This window comes from Channa argus, chromosome 7 (assembly GCF_033026475.1).
Source record: "Channa argus isolate prfri chromosome 7, Channa argus male v1.0, whole genome shotgun sequence".
Classification (NCBI taxonomy): Eukaryota; Metazoa; Chordata; class Actinopteri; order Anabantiformes; family Channidae; genus Channa; species Channa argus.
The window spans coordinates 5,178,547-5,205,003 of record NC_090203.1 but is presented as its reverse complement, the minus strand read 5'-3'; the positions used below and the strand labels follow the sequence as shown (position 1 = coordinate 5,205,003).

At 40.9% G+C, this 26,457-nt stretch overlaps 1 protein-coding gene across 2 annotated transcripts; it reads left to right on the top strand.

The window, feature by feature from the left end:
- On the top strand, positions 1 to 26,344 carry rgl2 (ral guanine nucleotide dissociation stimulator-like 2). Of its 2 annotated transcripts, XM_067511883.1 has the most exons (20): positions 1 to 401; positions 2,168 to 2,328; positions 10,590 to 10,637; positions 11,210 to 11,290; positions 11,401 to 11,567; positions 12,282 to 12,338; positions 13,630 to 13,826; positions 14,485 to 14,594; positions 15,058 to 15,273; positions 16,279 to 16,382; positions 17,415 to 17,499; positions 21,181 to 21,240; positions 22,210 to 22,296; positions 22,402 to 22,434; positions 22,697 to 22,818; positions 22,974 to 23,060; positions 23,549 to 23,642; positions 23,762 to 23,986; positions 24,205 to 24,319; positions 24,597 to 26,344. In XM_067511883.1, the coding sequence occupies exons 2-20, from the start codon at positions 2,176 to 2,178 to the stop codon at positions 24,776 to 24,778; spliced, it is 2,223 nt and encodes a 740-aa protein (XP_067367984.1). In that variant the 5' UTR covers positions 1 to 401; positions 2,168 to 2,175; the 3' UTR covers positions 24,779 to 26,344. The 2 variants fall into 2 exon arrangements, with proteins under 2 accessions (XP_067367984.1, XP_067367983.1); XM_067511882.1 differs by lacking the exons at positions 1 to 401; positions 2,168 to 2,328 and adding an exon at positions 7,720 to 7,943.
- Positions 26,345 to 26,457: the final 113 nt, after the last annotated feature.

Below are 26,457 nucleotides of genomic sequence, written 5' to 3'. Positions count from 1 at the left end.
GCACTGTGCACGACCCAGAGAGAGACGGGGCTGTTGCCAAAGCGCTGAGTGCACAACATACAGGAACTGCGACGTCAGTGAGAGAGAGAGAGAGAGACGGGAGGAGGAGGAGGAGACGGAGGGAGTTTGCAGTCAGACCAAGTGCGCTATCAGCTGCTGAAGGCTGGACAGACGAACAGTGTGGGGACACTGATAGAGGGGACAGAGAGGGTGGGGAGTGCTGGGCGGAGAGCGGAGACTCCCTCGTTGTCGTCGTCGTCGTCGGTGACAGTGGTACAGATGGGTGCGACTCTGCTCAGCTGAGCCACCGATCAAGCTGCACCAGCGGTCACCTAATGCAGCCCGATTCCAGCTGACCACAGTTGGATAGTCCGCATCCTGCGAATGACACCAGGCTATCGGTGAGTTGAATTACGGCTTCCTTCGTCTGTCTCCACCTCGGTAGTTCCTTCCACGGCTTATTTTGTAAATTTGGACAGAATACGTGTCACCGAGTGAGTCACAGTAGGAAGCAAATGTCATCATCTGTCACTCATGTGTGCTTTAAAAAGGAGTGTCCGCGCGCACAAACTTTTACAGCACTCATATTCTCGGCCGTTCTTCCCATGCTCAAGCCTACAGAGTGACAGAAGAACCATTAGGTCTGCACATAACCGCACCACCACCACCACCCTATGGCTGCTTTTATTGAGCCGGAAAAAAAAAAAAAAAGCATTATGGGCTGAGAGTTACTGTAACCTAGTTACAGCTGTATGTGTGTGTTTGCTTTGGTCTGAGCCAGTGAATAGCAGGCATTCAGGCCTCTGCGTACCCGTTGGTAAGGGCACAAACTGGACTGTTTATGACTTGTTTTCCCTGCTGGCCTGCATGTGTCTTTTGCTCTGCTCTCCTCTAAAGCGAGAACCTAATGGGCCCAAAAGTAAAACCCCAAAGTGATGATGAATTGTTATGCAACAGAAAGTAAGTGTTGGACAAGAGCTTCAGAGCTGCAGGAGTCCGAGACAAAAGCACAATGGAAAGTTGGGAGTGCCAGTACATTGAGGCCCTTAAGCTGCTGCTGCTGTTGGCTCTCCGGGAGCCAATGGGAGGTCCAGCTGCTTGCTCTAGGCCATTTTCACCTGGGCTGAAGTGCCAGTAGGGGCTTTAAGGACGGTATTGTGTGAACCCTCAGCTCTGACAACCTCCACACTAACTCACAAAGGCGAATAAAAACTGCACTGCACACGTCATTGAGTGACCAGCGGAACAGAGGTTTCAATACATTGTTTCAGGGCAGCACTGCTAAAAAGTACAGTCTGCATTTCCATAGTGCTTGTGTTGTATCAGCCTCTCCATCTCTCTCCCTCCTACACTTCTTCCTCAAACAGTGTTTTGCAGATGTCTATCTCCGCGGCAGTCCAAATACCATAGAGGGGAAAGGGAAATAGAAGGAGGAGGGGTGCTGTGCTATGCAAATCCTGACCTGCTCTGGGGGCACAATGAACGCGTTAAACAAATTAACTTTGAAATAGCTACCTGTTCTAACTGCAGTGCGTTTGTTTCATTTCAAAGGCCAGTTCCAAAAGGAACAGCTGCATAATATTTTGCTCGGTGATGAATATATTGTGAGTTATTTGCAACCCCTGTGACAATAGTTGGCATATAATTTTAAAATGGACTACAGTGGAATATTTTGTTTTTGAGTTCATTAAGCAAAGTTCTTTTATGTGACACAAAAACAGGCATAAGACAAAATCCAATTTGTATGTTTCCAACAGAAACTAAACAAAATACTAGATACAAAGTTATATAAAACTGAAAAGATTGTTGAATGGTACAGTGCAGAGCAAGGTGTGAATGAAAAATTGTAGTGTAGCTTGATTTTAAAGAAGTTGGGAGTCACAGTTTGGTCTGGTGTGGTTAAGCTTCTTCTTTAGGTTTAGTTTTTCATCCTGAACATGATCTAAGAGACGTGGTTCTGGCTCACAGTGTTCAGTGGGCTAAACTCAGTTCTTTTACGCACAGGGACCTGGACTAATATGGCCGTCATGGTCTCAGTGAGGACTCAGGACAGATTGAGGGCTATAAATATTGTACTTATTTACCACCAACAAATGCCAGAGACGTTTGGCCTGTCTGACACACCATGAATGTGTTTATTTGCTTTTGTACTTCCTGTCTGTGGCAGCTAGGAGCATGCTCCCGCGACACCTGCGAACAGGTGGTTATGACCTGCCTGGGGTGGAGTCAAGTGACGTGCCTCTCATTGGCTACCGGCCCTTAACACCAGACAGTGGCACACCAAGCAACCAATCAGGGAGCGGCAGCGATGTACTGGAAACGTCACAGGTGAGCGTTTTGGGTTTTTTTTTTTTTTTTTCATCCTTTTTTACTTAAAACTCATCTGTCTCAGAAGCTACGACTTCTGAGGATCTTTGTGGCGTTGTGTGTCAAGTCCTCCTGCACCGCATGCTTTGTTTTTTTTTTTTTCCTGACACACAAGTGATCTGACAGAGCAAAGACAACTTTTCATTTTTCATGGCTCCCACAGCCCTCACAGCTAACAGTGTTTAGAGCGGCGCTCTGCGAAACCATATGGGCTGCACTCAACTACAGTACAAGTTTCATGAATAAACAGCAGATACAGTCGAATGGTTTTCAGAGAGCGCCCAGAGGGAATAACGTCAGTATGATTCAGACAGAAAGTGTTTGTGTGTGTTGTCTGCTTTTCCACTCCAGAGACCCAGGTGCTGATATTATCTATAAACATAAGAAAATGAAACCAGTCAAATACACATTAAGCACATGTTTGTAAAATAACATTAGCATAAAGGCTGACTATAAAGACAATGATGTGGTAGTGTCATGACAGAATTGTTATTCAAATATTTATATGAATACCAATTTTGTCAGGACACTTCCACATCATTGAATAGAAAAAAAAAAGTGGTTGCTAAATGAGGTTGTAGGAAACTTTAAACATCATCAATCCGGGTGCTCATCTACTCACTAGTCTGCCTTTACGGCTTTGTTACGCTTATAGTCATGATCATCAGCTATAAGAAGAAAGGGGTTTTTGCAGAAGAGGTTTGTGCATGAAGTCAAATTACAAATTAGAGGGTTAGTGGCGATTGCCCGGAGGACATGTGTTCATTAGAAGTTCATTTATAGCCCAACAATAGGCTTCAGAAATCAAAAAAAGTGGCGTTCATCTGTGACGGCCATCTAGCTCAGTGGTTCTCAGTCTCGGTCCTTAAGGATCCATGCCCTGTCCACTACCCGGATCAGGGCTGTTCAGTCAATCGGAAGCTGGAAGGTACCACTTCTCTTTGTCTTCCAAGACTCTACTATTATCTACGATGGTGTATTCCAGCTTCTAAATGACTCCATTTACCTGCGGCAACAGGTAATCAGTAGTGAGTAGGGTACAAAAATGAACAACATGTGTAAGTAATATAAACCCTTTTGTCTCATTTTAAGCAGTGATCCAAAACCTAATGAAAAAGTCTGGTTGGCTTTTTTGCCAAGCGAGCTTCCAGGCCGGCCTACAAAAACACATGTTCCACATCAATACAGCACTTTACCTACTTTGGCGAAACACTAATAGTCCCTCTAGCATCACCACACTGTTGATCATTGTGTTCATTCATTATGTATGTCATCAAATATAAGAAGGATTATTAAAATACATGTTCCACCGGGGATGACTTGCACTAACTTTTGTGATCCCCTAACATTTCCTGTTGCAGCATCATGGGGGTCAGTAAATAACACACTTTATTTTATGACCAAATACCTGCAGTGATATTTCCATCATGTGTTTATTTGTGCCTCATGCGTGGCTGTAGACGGTTAGTCGTGTCGAGACGACCATGTCACTTTGTCCGCACTCGTGTGTGAAAGGGCTGATTTTTGTCAAGGAAATGCAGGACTGGAGGTTAACTAATGTAATATGGATAAACATTGGACTAAAGTAGAGGAAGCCAAGAGGTTCAATGGCACTTATGATTTTCCCATGATCTTTCCCCTCTGTTAATGTTTAGTAAAGGGCCTTATCAGAACTTTTTTAAAAATTTTTATTGAAGTCTTTCACACGCAGTTGGAATGTTGTGTTGATGTTCTTTAAAGCTTTTTACTTTTGTATTTTCCTTCTGTCCTGCATGTGTGTTTAAAAAAATAAATAAATAAATAAAATAGGTGCTCAAAAGTAGCCTCATTGCTAACAAAACATTATTACTCCGTATGATCCTCAGCCACACTTGACCGACACATGGTTCATTTTTTTATGTTTTTTTTACTTCACACTAGGCCTCAAGAATCGTCTCTTGCCTAAAAAGAAAAAAAAAAAAATAAAGAAGTTGCACTGAGTCTTTCCGAATGAGCAGACTTCCTCCATGCTCGAGTCACATGCTGGCTGCTAGAAGTCTGAGTAAATAATGTATGTGGCTGGTCGATGCTATGAACACCTGGTCTCCATACAACACAGTATCCAGTGTTACAGCTTGTCTCCAAGGACAGTCTGTCAACTGCAATCCAATAAGGCCCAGTCCTTTAACTAAGGGAGACCTGGATATGTAAGTCAAGATGCCTAAAGTAAACAGCTTTTAGTTGAAAGAAAAAACGTGTTTTCAGCTTTAGTTATATTTGGAATGTATTTTACAGTTTCACTATATGGTTTCTCGTGAATACACTGTACATCAAGTGCAGATACAGTCTATTTGGCAGCAGAAAAAAAGGAATGTATCCGTCAGGTTCTGGAGTCAGCCCTTCAAAGAGCAAGGTTTACTTCTATAGTCACAATTTTCCTATGAATGATAAACAATTATATCCAAGAAATGTTCATTAGTTCATGTATTGATGGTAAATTGTATAGACCAGATAAGGGCTAATAAATGGCCCAGGGTCTGGGGTTGTTGTTCCTGGCTTGGGCTGGGTAGCTAAATTCAAATTATTGGAAATTTTAAAAGCTAAAGCACAGACAGCGATGCCCTCGTGAAAATTTACAGAGAGAATGCCAGGAATAAAAAAATAAAAAAAAGTTCAAAGTCTTCCTTTTAAGTTACACATAGCTGGCCAACTGCGAAAATCACTTAGCAAAATAGATTGTAAAGTAGAATCAGAGCAGTGAGGTTAGGGTTACGGAGGTTACAAACTGCACACGCCAAACGTTTAGTGCCTACAAATGAAAACACAGAACATCACAGACTAATGATATGACGATATCCAACAAACTAATCATATCCAAGAGAGAAATCTTTTTCCCTTCCAGGGTAACAGACCAGCTTTGACCTGAAAGCCACAGTGCTTTACTTGAAAGAGGGAAAGATAACAGGCACCAGGGGATACATAGATGAAAGCATTGGAAAACCAAAGAAAGATAGGAAGGAAGGGGTTTGAGATGTGGGGCACTCAAAAAACAATGGCCCTCTGTAAATAAGGCTTCAGAAGATGTATTTATGACCCTGTTTGCTTGAGACGCTTAGTACAGTTGTAAATAAGGTCCTTTGTAGGGTGTGCATGATGTTCATTCATTTATTAAAAGTTCAGAAAAATTTGTTGTTTTAAAACCCCGGGGGTTAAAATGGAGAGGCGGCTTCCTGTTCCGTTCTTTTCTGGGACCGTCCAATAGCTGATGTAGTGTTCAGGAGGAAAAGTTGATGCAGCCTCAACTTGTGATGGAAGGAGAAGGGAAGAAAAATAGCTTCACAACACAACTGAACGTCCTGCTTCCTGTGTTTGTCTCCGCTTATTGTGCACTTCCTGGATACAGCATAGGGTGGGGGAACTTTAAAAGAAGAAGGAGAGTTTAGGGCCTTTAGAGAAGCTCCTTTCTGCAGAGGATATAAACAAAGTCTCACATCTGGTACTAACAACATTAGGGAAAAAAATAAAAAATACAAAAAAACAACTCAATGCTTACTTTGATTACATTAAAAAAAATATCAAATTGTGAATCATGAGATCCCCAATTGACAGCCTATAATCATGGGTCTTATCCACCAGCCTATGAGATAGCTGAGCCCCAACGTACACACGTTGAAAAGTTTCTCAGCAACAAAAGGCTGGATTCTCTGATTCTGCATGGTTTCAAACTCAATGATGGTCCACTCAATATCCTTTTATCTCTCATATCTCAAAGTTCCAGCTTCATCTTCAATAATGAAGCGGGGCAAAGGGTCACTACCCTTTGTGACTGTCATTCTGGCCCACGTGGTCGCTAGGTTTTTGTGCCGAAGGCCAGAGAAGGGATCAGCAGAAGCTTTAAATGACTTTCACTCTTTCATTAGTAAGCACTAAGACTTTCTTGGGGGAATCATACTGTCATACCGTATATATAAGCAAGCTCTATTTAAAGCCCCGTTTTCTTTTCTCGGCGCACTGAGACTCATACTGCTAACTGCACGTGCTGTTACACACATGTAATTGTCCCATTCTATCACCTTCTGATTTATTCTGTTGTTGCCTGCTTCTTTAGATTTGCACTTACTTCAACTCCATTATTTTTTACATGATGGTTAAGCCACAACATTAACCCTACTGGTCTTAATAATGCCATGGAAGACGAGGGTCAGCATGCCCCCTCTGAGCAGTCTGCAGCTGCACAGCAACATGTGATGAACTTTGGTGGCAGAAGTGCACAAACTCAATAGTCAAGTAAAGTATTGGCCTAAAAACATTTTCCACTACAAGTACTACTTCAAATCTTTCACTTAAGCAAAAGTACAAAACTGATTATCTGAATTTTATATCAAGTACAATAATTTACTGTTTACTTTTATTCTTTCCAATAATCATATCATTGTAAGTGTTTGTGTTTATCGGCCATGACTTAGCTTGTCACTTTACATTAGGTTAACTTATTCAATAAAATATATTTGGTTAAAAAACCAAATGCTAAAGTTGTTCCGAGACTCTCAGGAAACTGAGGTCATAACTTTATGACGTGAGAACGGCAAATAATTCATGTACAGACTATTCCGCTGCCCCCAAGCTGCAGAAAAAAACCGGAAAAAAAAAACCCAGTACTATTGTAAACGTCGTCCTTGTTGTTTGGGCTGTGTGTTATCAAGACTAACGGCCTTCCACATTTCTACATACTGCTGTGAAAGTTAGCATGGCCTCAGTCTGTGATGTCATTAGTTTAAATAAACATAGCTCGCTTCCTGGTTTAGTGGCTGTGTTAACTTTTTTTTTTTTTTTTTTTTTTTTTTTTTTTTTTTTTTTTTTTTTTTTTTTTTTTTACACCTCCGTTACAAGACTACAGTCCTACGGCTCAAAGAGCAGGTTGGGCTACTAAATTCAAAGGTGAAAGAACATGTTATTAGACAGCAGTCTTTTCAGCTAATTGTCACTTTACTCAGTGTTGTATTAATCAGGACACTGAGCCAAACTGGTTTGGCTGCACAGGAAGGTCATCTACCAAGGAAAAGGGAGCAGGAGAGACTAAAAGAGAGGCTATTGTTCTGGAAATAGCTTCAGGGTTTTGTCTCCGTCTGTGTGTGTGCTGGTGCAGGTAAATGGCCATGCATACTGATCAGTACGTTTCTATATGTGACTCTGTAAAAAAGCGACTCATTTAAAATGAGTGTTGTCCTATTAATGCTTACAAATTTGTCGGTCCATGTTTGTAGAGTGTGTGTGTGTGTGTGTGTGTGTTTGTGTTTGTTATGGGTGTGCCCAGGTGATGCAGGCTCGGGGGGGGCCGGACTTAGCTCCTGCTTCAGGTGTTACGTTGTAAAATAGAGCCACAAGAGGTAGCGAGGCAAACAGGACACAGACGTACAGATCCAGGTCTACCTATGAGTAAAATAAGAAGCAGGGAAGAAAAGAGCGAAAAGAAAAAACAAAGGACAGAACATCAAAGCACGGAAAGTGGACAAAATGATAAGATTATTCCAACTTTTATCCTGAAGATTTCCAGGAAGCTTAGGGGTTGCTACCTGTCTGGACTTGCCAAAGCCAAGGTAACTTATGTGCCTGTTTTTGTTTTTTTTGTTTTTTCTGTTTTTGTTTTGAGTATGAGCTAGTTTCATAGGAAAGGTGGAATCAGATCGGATGATTTACACCATTTTTTGATTGAATACACAGACTCAGTCAGTGTAGTTGGATCCAGGAGCGTGTGCTCAAAGCATTGACCTTCGATCAAGTCAAAAGTAAAACTGAAAAATGTTAAGAGAGGCTATTGATTAGAATTGACTATACCACGAGTCAAACGTAAAGACTAGCAGACCACAGACAGCAGCACCCACTGCTCACTTCATCTGTATTGCCAAAATGCATGTTTTCTTGGGGAAAAGGTCTTTGAATTTGTACACAAGAGAGTTGATAGGTCTTCATATTCAAATTATAAGAAATTATAAGTCAGGCCACTACGTCTGCTGTTTAGTAAGGTTATAAATCAGGCTAAATTCTAGAAGACGTGATTTTAGTTGGAGTGTCTTCCCAAGGTATTGCTCATGTGTTTTTCTGATCACAACTGTTGACTCACAGTTAGTGTGAAGCATCTATGTTTCATCAGACACCTGGGATGACTCCACGTAGTGTTTTCCCTCATGCATTTTTTTTCCTAATGGAAAAATTCACCGTTGTGAAAGCATCGATGTCAGGCAAAGTGTAAAGTGATATTGATCGGCATTTTCATTTAATGCACAACCTGCGATGCTGATGTAAACAGTGCAGTGCAGTCCAACCCACCACAGATGAGCTCAGAACGGACTGTCCTACTCAAATACATTTACAGCTCCTTCACTATGAGAAGTAACATGAAATAATAATTAAAAGGTTTTGTGGCGCTAATAAATATGACATTTAAAGATTAGATCGGAGTTAAACATTATCAATATCAGCTCAGCAATGGTGGTTAGCTTTAATTCCAGTACTTCATGCACAAATTTCTGGTGCTTGGGTACTTTCATTTTATGATGTTTAATACTTTTTCTTTACTACACTTGTGAGAAAATACTTGTGCAAATACTTTGTAGTTACTTAACTTTCCCAATTCAGTTCTTATGTGAAGTTTAGTTCCGCAGTGGTTTAGCAATCACAACCCAAAAAGATTTGGAATCAATTGCAGAGTACGTAGTAACACGTTACAGGCAGTAAACAGTATAAAGTATTTCTACTATTTCATTTTGCCTCTGAAAATGAGGTGTATCAAAAAAACTCAAGTCAAGTGCATCAAAACTGTACTTGACTAAAGCCCTTACTTTTAATTTATGTACTTTGCGTTTCTTTTAAAGCCAAGTGGAGCAAAGTAAACAGCTTATAATATTACCAAATGCAGAACTTCAATATCATAAAAAAAGCATCTGGCTTTTAGCTTCAGGGGTGTTTGACAGTATTCAAATGTCTCTGTAGCGCAGCTGGATGTCGTTGTATTCACTTCTTATCTTTAGTAAAATGCTATGAGTCATCTACCATTTCGAACAAGACTCGAGCTGCAGGGTCCTGCTATCAAAGAACTGCGTATGTCAATATGTAGTTGTTGATAACACTAACACTAATTGTGCCAAGACAAATGCCTGTACATTGATTTTGCTGGGCCATAAGTGATTTAAAGTCAGCAAGAAGAATTGGGAATTGTTCAACATATCTGGATTATTGTTGTATTATATAATATATTTACTATATGTACAGTATGCGTGTGATTGACAGAGAGTATTTTGGATTGCACCCGCAAAGGATGTTTCAAACCAAACTGAAATACAACTTGAAATTGTGTGGTTTTATTGCAGTGGAACATTTAAACTAATTCAAAAACCTAAGATCATTTTGTTTATTCAATGAATAATATACAAATTTGTGGGACATAAAACCAGAATTGGAAAAAGGATTTCAAAAAAACTAAATAAATAATGCACTGTGAATGCTTCGGCGCTGAAAGGAATTTCCAAGCAAAGCTGAAAAAAGCTGAACCATTTTTTGCTGAAAGAAAATGTCGCTAGGCAAACTTTAAGGCAAACGTCAAAGCCAGATAGCCTTAAAAACGTCATTAGTTTTAGAGAAACCAACTTAGATTAGACAAATGTCTTGAGGTTGTTACGGTTTGTAAAAGGTTGAACATGGTTAGGCTGCATCACATTTATTAGACTATTTATAGGTGAAATTTAGAAACCTTTGTTTTTATCTTGTGCATACCAAAGTCCTAGAAGATTATAGATGTTTTTTCATCTGCGAGACAAAATAAACAAAAAACAAGATAACTTGTAAGTCTGTGATCATTAGGTCAACAACTCCTCAGATACACAGGGCAGAACAAAAATCACTTTAATTTGACTACGCTAATGTTTTGGTCGTTTTCAAGGTTCCACAACTCTTTCCTTCATATTGTGAACTACAGACTTATTTTGCAATCTTTGATATTCTGAATGTGGGAATGATCAAATGAAACAAGCTGAAAGACAAAAACCTTACTTTGACTGAAGTGCATGTGCAGTCTGTGATGGTAGGTCTGAATAGTTTTGCCTTCATATTAAAAGCATCACAGAAAGAAAATACTGACAACTAACTTCCTCAGACTCTATATGCTTACAGGATATGTAGCTTTACTGGTGTAAGGCCCTTTCAAGACATGCATGTTATTAATTTTTGTATGCGTCTGTCCTCTTCAGGTAGACCCCTCACCGATGAAGACTACCTGGTACTGTCCTCTGGATTTGGTAAGGATGTGTTGCACAATGTAACATGCACAGGATGCTGAGCTTGTGAGCCTGCACTGGCAGAAAATAGGGTAACTGTGTCAGGAACTTTTCCCGAGGCTAAAATGGGATCGTTTGAGCTCAGTGCAGCATGGGAGAAATTAGATCAAAGCAAGCTGCATGGATATTGAGTCCCTCTTGTAAAACCGATTACATTTTAATCATTATTTTGATGTGAGAATCTAATGGTGCGATTCTGGTTAGTTAATTTATAAAACAAAATTAATTCTAGTCTTTTTTTTTTTTTTTTTTTTTTTTTTTTTTGGTCCTTTCGGCTTCTTCTCTGTTCGGTTTTTACACCGGATGCCATTCCTGACACAACCCTCCCTAATTTCTACCGGGCTAGGACCAGCACTGCACAGCTGGGGATGGGAATGGGCTAATACTTTTAGTCATTATTAGCAGCAAAAACAAAAACTCATATTCTGATGTCAACTTTGATTTCCTCTTAATGTCAAGTAGATTTTAAAAATAATATTAAAAAAAAAAAAAAAAGTCTTAACATTGATAAGTTTTGTTCATCTCCTCTTTAGTCCACAGTGGTAGAGGAAGAAGAGGATGGAGTGATCTACACAGTGGTGGTCAAACAGCAGCATGGAGGCTCCACCAGCCCAGTAAGACACACTCTACTGGTCAGACCGAAAAGCCTCATAGTGTTTATGCTCAATCATTAACTTCCTTTCTTTTTCTGTCTTTACCGGTTTTCGCTTCCTTCCCCATCCAGCCAGCTGTTTCTCGCTCCCAGTGTGTTAAAGCAGGAACCGAAGAGAAGCTAGTGCTGCACCTCCTCCACTCATTTTCCATGGGAGACTCATCCTTCATCACGATCTTCCTCTCCACCTATCGATCCTTCACCTCCACAGAGAGAGTGCTGGACATCCTCACTGACAGGTAGACACATTTTCAACTGTTAATACAAAATGTGTGCTTGTAGTTTTTTTTCCCCGACTAGTAAGAGAATCTAGTTTTCAAGAAGAGTTTTAAAAGGACAATGAACAACAATAATCCCAGCAGCTGTCAGTATCTGGTCTGTCTGGAGCAGTGTAACCTCAGACTGGAGGGATTTTGGATGAAACACCACAATAACGGGGAATTTCAGAAAGACTTTCCTTTCTGCTCACATTCAAGTGGAGATGGAAGCCTTATATTACTAAATTAAGAGTCTACATCCACGCTAGCAGCTCCAGCTCCAATAATTGTTACAAAACAGATGGTAAAGCCTTTTAATTTGTCTCATCAAGTCTAATGTAATCAGCAACTTTGAGAGAGTTTGCGTTGCAGGAAACACACGTCCGCTTAAAACAACTGCAGCTTATTGTTTTTCTTAGCAACACAGGTCAGCAAAAAGGTCACTTGTGAAAAATTCATTGCAAAGACTTTATTAAAAAAATAAAACCATTTACAGGAAACAAAGAAGCAGCTCAAACACTTACTCAAAACTGTTACTAAAAAGAATGAAAAAAAAAAAACACAACAAAGCAAAACAACCAAAAGCCATGACTACATTTATTAGTATTATTTATGGAACAGCACATTCAGATTTAGAGCTGAATAATACTTTGAAGCTGATGTTTCTGTTTTGGCTTTTATTTTTTTTGTTCACAGATTGGAGAACCCACCTGGGGCCAATGAGAAGAGCCAGACGAGACACTCTTTCAACAAGTGAGGAAAGAAAAAAAAAAAACAACACACCTTTGGATAAATTGGTGAACGAGAGTGTGTGTGTCTATAGCCCATCTTGACTATAAATCAACAAAACCGTTCATCTCCTCTGCTTCCTCATTTCCACGAGAATCTAAGCCATTCAGCAAGCTAGCCAACATGCTAATTCATGCTACGCTGGGCAATATGCTGTCTGAGCCAACAGGCCTTTCAAATACATCCGCCAAACTCTATTTGCTTATTGTACATCACAACCAGTATCAATCCCACAAACAAAAAAAGACAACAGCCAAACCTTTTCAACTTTTACCTCACGTTTGATATTACCTCACAAAACAAACATGAAGCCAACTGGATTGCCATGCTAGCCCACAACTAGCCAGCTCTCATATGTATCATTCAGACGTAATTCATAACCACCCAGCTTCCTGGTTTCACTCAGTCCAGCACTTACCTATTTCTGCCCTCGTTGCACACCTTTCTTCAAACCTGCAGCCATTCATGGAAAGTGGCTGTGCAGTCAGCCATGTTTCCACTTCCTGATTAAGGCTCCGCCCCTTTATGGAACTGCAGTTAAACTACACTGTGCAGTTTGTTACCCCCGACCCTCTGGAGGACAGGTTTCTTAAAGCTATCAAGCTTGTTTTAATGTAAAGTAGGTATTTCCCTGTTTTGTAGTAATCCTGGAGGCGCATTCTATTTTTTTTCCGTGCGGCTCCATGTTTTTCTATAAAGAGGTTCTTTAGAGCTTAATGGTTCGAAGAGGTTTGTGCATATACTTGCAGCTTTGTAAACCGCCTATCATTCAACCTCTGTTAATATAATACACTCTTGCTTTCAGCAAATTATAGACAGGCCTCTAAGCTCTTGTCCACACCCATTGAGAACATTATTTCTTTGGAGCTTTTCAGATGTCTTGGAAAGTATTGATATATTCAATCAATTTCAATCTGCAGCAGCTTATTTATGTACTTCAGGCAACCTGCACTAACTCAGGGTTCAGACCAGAAACAGATACAAACAGATCTCATATCACACTTCCCTTCACTCACTGTGAATTGGTTTTTAAAATTATTCTTTTATCTTACTAGATGGGTCCTGATGGCTCTGATAGCACTATAAGCAACTTTTTGTTCTCAGAAATCTGAGCTGTGAGACGGGGACATAACAAAAGATTATGCTGGCTTTGATTTTTGTGGCCATGAACTACCATTTCCCAAAGCCTTGAAAGTGGTGAATCTAAACAATTTCTTTAATGTATTTCCTTTTCTCCCCCTCCCTGTCCCTGCAGAGCGGTCTGTACGGTGTTCAGGACATGGCTTACAGAGTATCCTGAAGACTTTATAAGTCTGAGGGAGCCCTCTCGCCTGCTACGACTCGCTCCCCTCCTCCCACTGGACTCCTCCTCTGCAGCCGACCTCCGTGCTAACCTCCTCAGGATAGCCGAGGAGCTGAGTGAGAAAGCGCTCCTCCCCGATGCCCACAAAGGTCTGTACTTTACATGGGATTTTAATGACACAGCTACAGCCTTAGTAGACGGGGTTTTTTTTTGTATAGAAACGTGCACCTTTCCTGATTTGAAAAATTTAACCAAACGGCCTTAGAAGTTTTCTGATCTCAGGTGGGGCTACAGGGTTGTTTAAAACCTTTGAAAGTATGTTTCTAAAAAAAAAAAATACTGTTAACTGCAGCTGCTGTGACAGCCAAAGGCGTCAGCCAAAACAGATTTGCATAAAATATATCAAGAACTAATCCTGTCCTAGATGTCTGTAGTCAAGGTGCAAATGTATGTAGCATCTAATACACTAATCTGAAATGTTAACATGGCAAAAATGATACCTGCTGAACACCGGCATGTTAACATCATCGTTGTGACCTCCTCAAAAAATCACTGTGTACAACCTCAGATTCACTACGTTTTATTTTTTGTGTTTTGTTAATTGTTCACATTTTCATGAGATAAGATGTTTATAACTAACCCAATATCTTGAAAATACAACCGAACACGGCAACAAAACAACATTATTACACAGACACAGTGACGGATCAGAGCTCCGAAAGAAATTTCTATAACTGGAGGATAGAAGTGCTTTTCAGGGCCTGGATGGTTTGAATCCGTTTTATTGAACAGCTTCATCCTTTGCAGATCAGACTGGAATCCCCAGCCCTCCACCAGATGCAGCGAACTTCGAACCCACCAGCATCCTGGGATTCCCTGCCGCCCTCATCGCAGAGCAGCTCACCAAGATAGAGACGGTGAGTTCGGAGCTTGTTTGTGATTGTGGCATGAATCATCACAGTTCTTAAGTCAGAGTTGTCATTTGCTTTATTGTGACATTTACAGAACGTGTTTGCATGCTGTTGTTTGTCCCTCAGCCTTTAGGTTAGTGTTGACTCTGTAGATTAGCTCAGCTACATTCTGCTCCAATAGTCCAAACCATACTGCTCTATAGTGTTGTCCGTCCAGATGAACCTTCGAACAGATAATCTATTTTTTTATTGATATAACATCTATATTCTTTTTTTTTACCATTCGGTTTGTTTAAAGTACACAAACCACAGTGGATGAGAACACAAACAGAAAGGTGTCTCACACAGAGGAAAAAACAGAAAATTGGCAGAAAAGTCAACCAAGAGGTTCCAAATTGTGCGCGTCATGTCGCTTGATGTGTGGATTTTATGTGTGTTATTTATAGATGTGAATGTTGTCGTTTCTCAGGATCTATTTGTCCATCTGATCCCGTACCACTGCCTCGGTTCGCTGTGGTCCCAGAGGGATAAAAAAGGGAGGGAAGGAGTTTGTTGGTCCGTGCGAGCCACCGTACGTCAGTTCAACAAGCTGGCGAATGCAGTTCTAGCGTCCTGTCTGTGGCACACGAAGCTCCGCAGCCAGCAGAGAGCCCGACTGCTGGAGAAGTGGATAAGCGTGGCAGAGGTCAGTTGAACAAAACGACAAGGTCACAGCTCAAAAAACAAAACAAAAAAAAAAAACGATTTAATGCCATAAACACATTTTTACAGGCTGCAAAGGAAAAATGCAGTTCATCTAAATAAAAAAGCAATATGTCACCAGGGTTTTCGCATCCTGTGCATTTTTCTCCAATAAACACTCTGTAATCCCTTAATCATAATCCTATTCTCAGCTCTGACTGTGCACATACCATCACAAATTCACAGTATGCTTGGTTTCTGCTCCGACTTTACTAGTTATTTCGTTTCAGCCAATAGCTGAAAGCAAAACACATTGTTAAACTCTTGATTTATGGTCCTATCCTCCAGTGAGCAGCAGCAAAAAAGGGAATAAAGCCCCTCAAGTTTCAGTGCAGTTAGTGCAGCTTGACGTTTAAAGTAGAGCTTGATCAAAATCAGCTTTTTTTTTTTTTTTTTTTTTGAAGCAGGAGGTATATATACACTTCCAGAACACCTTTAGGAAGTGGAAGATTAAATGTTCTCGGCCTCAACAGTACAACATTTTAGCAATGTGCCAAGTCAAAAATGGGATTTATGGCCTCAACACAAGCTGTAATGCCTTAAATCTTTTCTTTAAAATCTAAGTATTGTAAAAGAGGAAATGTGAATTAGCTGTAATCATTCTCTACTTAGGATTTGCTGAAATATATTTACTACACGCATGCACACGATCAGTTTTGTTCAGAATAAACATTTTGCATCACATACACACACTCACATACTCCCAACACTCTGTTTGGCAAAGTCAGGTACTGGTGTGCTGTCAAAGGCTCGTCCCAGTCTCACCCCAGGTTTCTTCTGGGACAATCCCCTTTAGCAGGATACATTATACAGCCTTACTCTGTAACCTAACACCAGCCGGCCCCACACCCGCAGGTGTTCTCAGTTACGCCGAGAGTGCGAGTGTGGGTATGAGCCCGTGTGTTTGCATGAAAGTGTCTGAGTTCACCTACATGTGCTCGTTCGACAGGAGTGTCGAGCCAGGAAGAACTTCTCCTCGCTGTATGCCATCGTGTCTGGCCTCCAGAGTAATCCCATCCACAGGCTGAGGAAGACGTGGCAGGACACTGACAGGTCCGTGGCTGAACACCAAACTAACTGATTTTCTAAAAGGGAATTAATGCCCAAAGACTACACAGACAAAATAGTCATTGAAATATACTTTGTATTATTGCATTGTACTAGGAGGTAATTAGGGATTTTTATCAACCTCTGCTGGTGACTGAGGAATTGCAGCTGTATCCTTTGAGGTCCCTGACACAGATTATAGTGGCCTGAAACTGAGCAACACAATTACATCTTTTTTGAAGTAAATTTGTTTAAAAAATGTCTCCTGAGCTCTGCATGCTACAACATGTCAGGACACCTACCTACTGAATAAGACATTTCACATACAGCATGTGTATTTCAACATTTCTCTGTCGTGTTTTTGTATGTTACTGTAAGAAAATAGGTGGATGTTGGTTAAAAAGTTAGTCTAAAGTGCTGGAAAAAGCAGTTTACCAGTGTACACATTCAGTACTTTCAAAGATATTTTATTGAAAATACTTTGAGACTCTGGGTGATGTGCACCAAAATTAAACAGCTCCCGTTTTCATCTCGATTCTGGATGTGTGTTTTTCAGACAAAGCACACTGTACTGTATTTGTGCTGTGAACCGTGACATGATCTTTTTGATTTCCTATTTCCTCGTAAATGCATCTAAAATATAAGGAATAACATTTTTCAGGTGCATAGAATGGTTTTTACACGCACATCGACAAAACAGCTTGTATTAACTATGAATGAGCTGTGTGGTTAGAACCAGGAGAAGAGTTTCAGCCTTACAGGGAACTGATGTTACCCGGAGGGGTATTTATTAGTGGTTTATTTATTAACCACCAACACAACCGTGCAAACAATGTTCAGTCGCATAAAGATGTAGAAGTAAAAAAAGTCCTTTACTTGAAACTAGAAAATGCCATTTCAGCCATTTTCGCTTATTGAATTACATGACACGCTTTTGAGACTCTTCCAATTCAGCTCTTACAACCTGTATTCATTTCATCACATATTAGCTCCAAAGTAATGGCTGTGAACCAACTCACATATCTGGTTACTTCACAGGGAGGCAGTGAGAAGATATGAGGAACTGTCAGAAATATTCTCAGAGAAGGACAACTACTCGCATAGCAGAGAACTCCTGAAGGAGGTGAGTCGAGATAAAGGAACGAAAGATAGTGGAAATTTAATACTCTGTATCTTTTCAAATTGGCTTAACCAAAAACAGGATGACAGGCACTGAATGATGAGATCATCTACTTTATAATGTGTGAGTGGGTTCAGTGAGAAACTTGAGATGTGATTTATTACACACACACACACACACACACACACACACGCTGCTTTCTGCTGATTTCTCATTGGAACAGGACTCAGCATGAAACCATGTTTGCTTTTTCCAAGTTAAAAGCAAAAGGTCCAGGGCTGAATGCAGTGTTTTCCTATTTGACCACGTCTGTTGGTTTAAGATAAAAAACTAACCGCTCGGCCTAGAGGCTCCAGAAGCAGAATCTTGATGCTGGAAAGCTGCCAGTTTGAGCTCTCACTCACAGGGTTGGAGTGTAGGAGTGAAGTGCTGTTCAGAGGCAGATTTCAACAACACTTTTCTGATGTTTTGCACTTGTTTCAGGCCTATTTTTACTCGGGTCTGTGTTGTTCTCGACTGCTGTTTGGAGATTTTTACCACATTGGTAAGATAGAATCTTCAAATGTGCTTTTTCACTCCTTTATCACCACCAACAAATTTGGCTTTAAATCTTTGTCTACAGTGACACTGCACTTTGGATAGATGAGTTAAACTCCTGAAGCATTAGTCGTAAAGTCACTGTTTACTGTACACATGTCTCAGCCTTTTCCTGTCAGGATTAACATTGTTTTCTAAATTCGGAAATTACTGTTTAATGTAGGACCCAATCCGTGTGAAAAGCCTGTAATGTCCTTGTTTTTCCCAGTATCATAAGAATTAAGCAGGATATTCCAGTCGAACTATCTTATTTTAATGAGTTAGCAGTGGCTAATATATAACATTTAGTTTTCTACTGATTTTGCATGAGTCTACTGCACTTGCTCTGTGTGGCTGTGCAAGACGGAAGTGCTTTAAGAAACCTGTTAACCTGTCGACAAAATGATACAAACACATAAATGGAAGTAGCAGTGGACTTTTGCAGGTATTTTTTTGTCATCAAGCTGAGAAAACAATGAGTGTTTGACTTGATGGCGCTATGTATTCTCTAAATTAGGGATGTGAAAGTCTAAAGCAAAATCCGTAAACTCCTTCCCATATCTGGCAAAAACATTTCAATCAAATTTGCGAATGTAAATGCCATGAAAAAGAAAGCAATCACTGAGGTCATGTGGATACACCCTCAAGGATTAATGAATGTCTGCAAATCCATGCGTTCATTGTTGGGATATTTAATTCTGGACCAAAGCGAACCAGTTGATGGTCTCCTGTTTCCATGCATACTCGCTGCTGACGTGAGTACATGCTCACAGCAAGCTTACGTACTGTGTGTCCATTAAGCTTGAAACTGCAGCTTTTTAAAAAAAACGGGACTCGTATGCGCTTTGACTCATGTGTCACATCCTGGTGAATAACATCTTATAACTACAGCGGCAGTATGAGACATGTTTTAATGTGGCTGTCGAGTGCCAGTACTGACCCACATTTGTTAACTTCCCATCTCCACACGCTGAAGTCGATTCTTATCCTCAGCTGAGGACAACATTCACTGGTAGACGTTTGGGACGGCTTTAAACACCAGCAACCAGTCTAATCGGGCTGAGTCGAAAAGTGTCCTTATTCTGTCAACTCTTTTGCTGCTTGAGTGTGAGACATCCACCCGAAAATGTTCATTGTATTTAGTTTGAGAGTAGCAGAATTGGCAGGACTAACTCGGTTTTGATTCGCTTTAATAATGCAGCGCAGACATCAATACCTGTGCATTAGCAGCCATTTTGCCCGTGATACCCCCAGAGGAATTTATCCAAACAGTTGCTTTCATTTTGGAATCTTCACTCCGAGCTTTGATGCCAGAAAAACAACATCGTCTTCTTTTGCTCTTTGATTTTTTTCACATTTACTTGCTTGCCTTCATCTCCCAGCGTGTCAAAAAATGACTATGACTTGCAGACAGGGTGTAAGATGAAGGAATCCGACGAATAAAAGACTTAATAAAAGTCAGATAAAAAATTCTTCACTACTCTGTCCCTGGATCCTTTGAAAGCGTAACAGCACTTTACTGTAGCATGTCCAGAAAAAGCGTCGCTTTTTTTGGCCGCTGTGAAGCATTGCAATTTAAAATCACTAGCCACTTCATTAGGTACACCTGTACAATTTAATGAGTTGGCAAAGACAGTACAATCCATTACGACTCGACCACCCACTATGACCTCAACTATAACTCAAAGTAGAATTATCACCTTTCTGACAGTTTCAGCCTATAAACCTAGAAATTATAACATCCTATAAGTAAAATTCATGGCAGAGCTGCTGTATTGGGTTGCATTAGACTGTACAGGTGTACCTAATGAAATGGCCAGTGAGTGTATCAATAGTTATATGTACCAGAAAGCCAGAAACATGACTTCAAAAGAATGATGAAAGCGCATCTGCTGAATATATGACTAATAAAACAAGTTCGCCATAGCAACATTTCATTGTTGTGCTGTCACCCTGCCTCCAAGTGGCCATAACAAGTATTCTATTGCAGGTATAAAGCCACTTAGGGCTCGGTATCAAAATGTGTGATCGCGATGTCCCTCAGTGGTCATTTTAATACACACTGAAAGACATTTTACCTCAACTTAGCAAATACACTTTTCCCACGAGAAAACAAAGTATTTAGTAATTGTTATTGTCATGGTTTCCAGCTTTACTTCCACTTTTGGGCTTTTATTTTGACGTCAGCACTCCAGATTGTCCGCCCACACTGGTTGACTCTCCAGCAAATCAGATCTCTTGCACTGACCTGATCTTGTGTACGGAACCTGTTTTGGATCTCGGAGCTGCCTCACCGCCTCTGCCCCTATCTAACTGTGAGCAGACCTTGTTAGTTAAACGGGGTTTTCAGACCTTGGACCTGCCCCACAGCCTCTGTCCCTGCCTGAATTACTCTGACATTACTGGTAGTAGACCTCGGCTCTACTAATTGGACCTCCCTCGGCCTTCCCCTCCGGACCCTTACTCGGTGCTCTCTGCCTTATTGTCCGTTCTGCATTTGGATAGGATTCTGACCATCACACTTCGATCGTAAGTACTAGGAGGACCAGTGCATGTGAGACTGTCGTACAGAGAATCTCTGCTGTCTTCCTCTTTCCCTACGCTCAGCATTCCTTCGGCCCAGTCGCACGAGCCCCGCCGCACACTCACTGCCAGACCTCTCATGTCTACGGCGGCTCGCATCATCTCCCCAGGCTGGCACTAATCTGTCTCTGTCATTTTCCCAGATTCCCCATTGAGCGTTCTCCTCTAAAAGCCCTTCCACAGTCCTTGTAGCTAATTCATTAATAAATCAGTGGAAAACAAAATTATCCGGAGCTCTGTTTTTTTTATTGGATCCTGTTGTTATTATTGTATTCTCACACACATCGTTAGTTATAGAGGTTTCTATCACATTGCTTGTTGAATTTTGGGTGTAAACATTTTTTTTTTTCTTACCACTTTATGGACGCATTGTCCATGTTTGCTTCAAAGCTCAGGTTCAAATCCAAACTTCTGCATCTGGCACTAAACTCCAGCTGCTTTTGAAGCTCATGTAATGTTGAAAACCTCCAGATCCAGCTGTAAAACGTCCCTTTTTGTGACATTTCCCTGGCTTTTGTCTTGCAGGAGGGCACATCAAAGTTTGCCAACATTGACAACAGGCTCAACAACAGACACATTAATAAGGTAAGAAGAGTTGAAATAAAGGACTTTTGTTTTTTTTGTTTAAGATCACAGGGTTAGAAATTTCGGTTGTGCCTAACACTCCCCCTCTCTTAACGCTGTTGAATAGTTCTATATTCCGGCTACAAATACCAAAATTTGAACATGTTTAATTGTGTATCTATGAACTGGAGTGTCACATTATGCCGCAGTTACACCACCAATCTTTAGAGAGTAGAGGAGAGGTGACTTATGGTGTCCTCAGCATTTGTCGCAGAGGCAAAAACAGATTACATCGCATCTTCAAGCAAAACATATTTTTAAAAAGAATGGTTTTCACTAACTTCACAGCCCACATCTGGTGTGAATACCAAACATTTTAGCCTGAAGGGGTGTTAACCTACAGGCTTGGAAAATTTAGAAATGATGTAAGACCATGCAAAAGTGTTAGAATTGTAAAAGCTAGAGGGATGGAAATATGGTACAGTATAATATGATTAGAAAAGTGATCTGTGAATACATTTGCTTTCGAGTGCATTTTTAGAGTGTGTGAATCTTGTACAGTGCACGAGTTTGTCAAAAGCGTTGCAGTGGAAATGTTGAAAAAGAAAAAAATCGCACTCAATCGCAATTAGGCTAATTAAAAAAGATGCGCCTTTGGTGAGACCTTAAGAGTGTAACTGTTTTCCTACAGTCAACCATTCAAACCATAATAGTGATGTCAGTTCTTCGAAGCGGGGGGTGTATCAGTGGTTTGATAGACGGTTGCAAGAGGGATCGACCAGCATGCAGCACTGGAGTGGAACGGAGAGCTGCTTTGTGTGTGTGTGTGCGTGTATGAGCTGAATCCTGAGCCATCATTTGAAAAATAGCTGCAGGCAGCTGCTCTGAAATCCCACCCTGGGTGGGCTCTTTACAGTGTGAATAGAAATCCCCAGGGAACTGATTAAACACTTTCTTTTTTCCTGTTATTATTTTTTTTTTTTAACACAGTCCAACGCTCAGGGCACTGTGCCCTACCTGGGAATCTTTCTCACAGACCTCACTATGCTGGACACAGCAGTCAAAGACAGGCTGGATGTAAGTTCACCTCCTCTTTATCAAGGGGGAAACCTGGTCACAACCCCTGGAAGTTGCTCAGCCTTTTACAGTTATCAAACTGACACCCTGTCACTTCCTTTGCAGAATGGCTACATCAACTTTGACAAAAGGAGAAGGGTGAGTGTCGCAATATGCATCGGGCTGAGAGATAAAAGGTTAAAGGTGGAGTACATTATCTGTTGAATTGCCCTTAAAAGTAGAGGCGTGGTCCGTGCCCCTCAACTTGGCTGATGCTCGGACCATGAGCAGGTTTCAACAAGTGAGACAGCTTCACTTTCTGCAGCACTAACAAGCTGCATGTAGTCAACACGGGTGCTTTTTTTTTTTTTTTTTTTTTTAAATTGTGAAACTTTGTGGTGATATGATGCTTTTTTAACAGGAATTTGAGGTTTTAGCTCAAATCCGGCTCCTGCAGTCCTCCTGCAAAAACTGTGTTTTCACCACTGACGAGGCCTTTATACAGTGGTATCACAGCGTACCTACACTAACAGAAGAGAAAAGGTAAATGGCTAAAACTTTGGTTCAGATCCTGATTAGAAACGTGTTGTCAATGCCTTCATTTTTCTTTCAAGTGAGCAAATAACATTGTGTCACCTCATTAAAATTGTATTCGTTTGAACATGTCTACCATCCATCTTTCATGATCTCTATCGCAGTTACAGACTGTCCAATGAAATCGAAGCCCCCAGTGAGCCGAGCCCCCGTGGTCTTCCCCCAACAGTCATCATCACACAGTGCACAGAGTAAGCTACGCTGGGTGCCGACACTAATCTACTGTAGATAATTACTGTGTTTCATTATGGAAAACGTTCGATTATTGCATGTTATGGACAGAGTCATGATGTCTCCCTCTGCTTCTCCATTAGCTAGTAGCTAGATAGTAAATACATCAGATGAAAGTTGTTTTAATAATTAATTAATCATACCAAGGATCATGAATAGGAGAGCACAAACTTTGTGAGCAACTTTGTGAATCTATAACAAGCAGACATTGTGTGTCAGATATTCTGTTTTTTCTGTGTTTTATTCGGGCAACTGAATATTTTTGAGTTGCAAGCTATTGGACAGAAGAAACAGCAAATTGAGCTCAGAGTAAATGTGTTTCACTTATTTTACTATTCTAGAGTAAATCATTATAAGACAAAGGCTGATTAATAAATGTGAATTATCAATGGAAACAATGATTAGATGCTGATGTGGTGTGTTTGGGCATTTTCACGTGCTATAACAGCCTGAGCTCTTCCCGGATCAGTCTGGCTGGCGACAGTGAGAACCACCTTGACTTCCACTCCCCTGTCAACAACCTGCTCTCAAAACTTACTAAGGTAAATACTACTGATACTCTTATGAAATCTCGACATTACGGACACTGAAGGTAGTGTTTGTTGTCTGAATCTCCCTAATCCTTGCTAACATCGGCCACATTATTTTCATTCCTTTGCAGCATATGAGATCTCCATCTGTGTCTTGTCTGGATGTTGACACATCTCCTCCTTCTAATGACTCCACACCTGCCATATTGACTCCATCCACTCCAACAAAGTCACACCGCCGATCGGCCTCCTGCGGCAACAACCCCCCCAATAACATCCAAGGGTCAACGCCTGACATGCGAATCATCAGGATACGGATGGACCTGCATGACGGCAACCTGTACCGAAGCATACTGGTAGTAATTCTCGCTATCAACTATACAGCAGCAGCGAGGCCAAACCCTCTGTCCCTAATTATCTGTGACATGCTGCACTTACAGCCTTTGCTCTTATCTGCAAGGATCCCGTAATGATAGTCGTCCGAATCAGATCCTCAGGACACAATGAACCCAGGATGTGATTAGCGCAAATCAAGCTCTCATTGTGTCGTTGTTATTCTTGTCTCTCCCCTCAGGTTACGAGCAATGACAAGACTCCCACTGTGATCAGCTCTGCCTTAGAAAAGCACAGTCAGGACCCCAAACAGGCATCCAGATATGAGCTGATCCAACTTCTGCCTGAAGGAAGAGGTAAAGATGTCCAGAAAAACTTGTCAAATGGTACACGATGTGTCACTTTGTCTGATGACGTAGTATTTTTCTGCTTTTTGTGGAAACTCGAACCTTCCAGTATACATACATACACAACGTACGTCTCTCTTGTTCTCTGAGTATTTTCAGACAGATGCAAATTTGTTACACAGATTTGACATTTGAATTGTTTTCTTTGTTTTTCTTCTCTTTTATTAAAACAAACATCACAAGCTCTGTTGAATCTGATGTGTTTATGTTTTTTCTCTTAATGCAGAACTGGTCATCCCTCCTACAGGAAACGTCTTCTACGCCATGACGTCATCCAGTGTTGACTTCCTGTTGAGGAAGAAAGGCGGAAACACTCCTCTTGGCTCACAGTCGATCAGCACAGAGACAAGCGCCACTTTTCCCCGAATCAAGGCCAAGGGAAGGAGACTGGTCAGAAATTTATTTTGACATCAAACGTTCCTCAACTTGTCCACAGTGACGGACATTCCTAGATGTCCGGACATGACGGCGCGAAGGGGCAAAGCAGAACTCTACATATGCCTTTCGTCTTCTGTACTCCTACAAATCTGGTTAAACCAAAACACAGAGACCAAGTTTGCTAGAAATTTCAGACCTCCTGCTGCCCTGCTGTTTTTACCAGAGCTGTTTGCTGCTGAAGAACAATGTCAGTTTTCTTCTTTATCCAAACGACATGCATCAATGAATTGCATGCAGAAGAAGAGCAATTGAAGCTTTTTTTGGTGCTGGCTCGACTCGTTGTTGTGCGCCCTCAGTTGCGAGGGACCCTTACAGATGTAGAGATGATTGAACTGCTCCCCGCATTCTTCTGTGATCACCTGAGATGTCATAAAAGCATTAAGGACTTTGGTTTTCGGTGAAGAAGCATAAAGAAACCTAAGTATAATGAGCCTGTAAGATATAGTTGTTCTACAGCACACATCAGGAAGACGCATGGATTGTAGAATATGTGCAAGTGCACCATTGTAGCAGAACACTGGAGCTTGTCAAATGAGACATATTTTTCATTTATATTAATATATTTTGTACATCTGTATGATGTCAACATTGTGTTTACACTGGCAAGGAGCTCTACACCCATGTGTCAACACAGTGAAAGTGATCATTCTAGCTATGACTCAAGTACATGTTCAGCTGTGTCCTTTTAGCCTGGTTTGGTTAAAAAATATTCGCTATATTTCTCACCATTTGACAAACGAGACAAAGCAAACATCCACCCAGATATTATTCAAGGGAGTTGCTAGAGACCAAACTAAAAACCATGAACTAAAAGCGATAGGAATTAATTTAATTAAATAGACAGAAATACAGCTACAGGAAAGCACTGCTCCTTCAGCTGGTAGCTGTTACAAGAAAGAACTTTATATGCAATAAAATGTTACACAGGCTTGTTTTGATATGTTCTGTTCCCCTGGTGGCCAAATGATTATCGCAGCTTTAAATTTACATCAGTATATCGCTCACGTAAGGAGAATCAACTCGATATGCCACCAGTATTATGTTAAAGTTTTACAAGTCTAAAGTTTTTAACAGAGCCTAAATTTACTTATATATTTAATTTATGCAGCAGCTCAGCAGGACACACCGTCGCTGTTGTTCACATTTATTACAAAACCTCAGCTCCAATTTCATGTCCTGAATTAATGTGCAGCTTCGAAACGTTCAGCCTCGACTTTGAGGGAAGTCTTGTGACCCCTGGTTGCCACACGCCCTGCTCAGCGCCGGTGAGGCCTCTTCCTCGGCCGAGGCGCGAGCACGGTCTTACCAGGGAGAGGATTCTGGGTAAGAATCGAGGGTGAAATGCTATGCTACCGGTTGTTTTAGTGCCTTCCTCTACAGGGTGCTCACCTTTCTTATGTTTCCATTAGAATGTACAAAGTCTACATGGAGGAAATACAGTCACCGACCGGTGCTGTGTGGACTCGCAGCAAAGCTATTTATGCACTACATACAGGATGTCCTATTTTTGTGGTAATAAATTTACTTTTCTATGAATTTAATTGTATTTTACTGACATGCTGTAACGTTTTCTAGGTTCAATACAGACATATTTTCCATGCTACAGAGGATCCCATAAAAAATAATTAAAGCTGTTTCTACATGTCAAA

Excerpts from the sequence above, each read along its gene's own strand:
- rgl2 (XM_067511882.1), top strand. The coding sequence starts at position 7,779 with ATGAGTAAAATAAGAAGCAGGGAAGAAAAGAGCGAAAAGAAAAAACAA. Across the intron at positions 21,241-22,209 it reads ACAACAGACACATTAATAAG|TCCAACGCTCAGGGCACTGT; the intron begins GTAAGAAGAGTT and ends TTTTTAACACAG. Across the intron at positions 22,435-22,696 it reads ACTTTGACAAAAGGAGAAGG|GAATTTGAGGTTTTAGCTCA; the intron begins GTGAGTGTCGCA and ends CTTTTTTAACAG.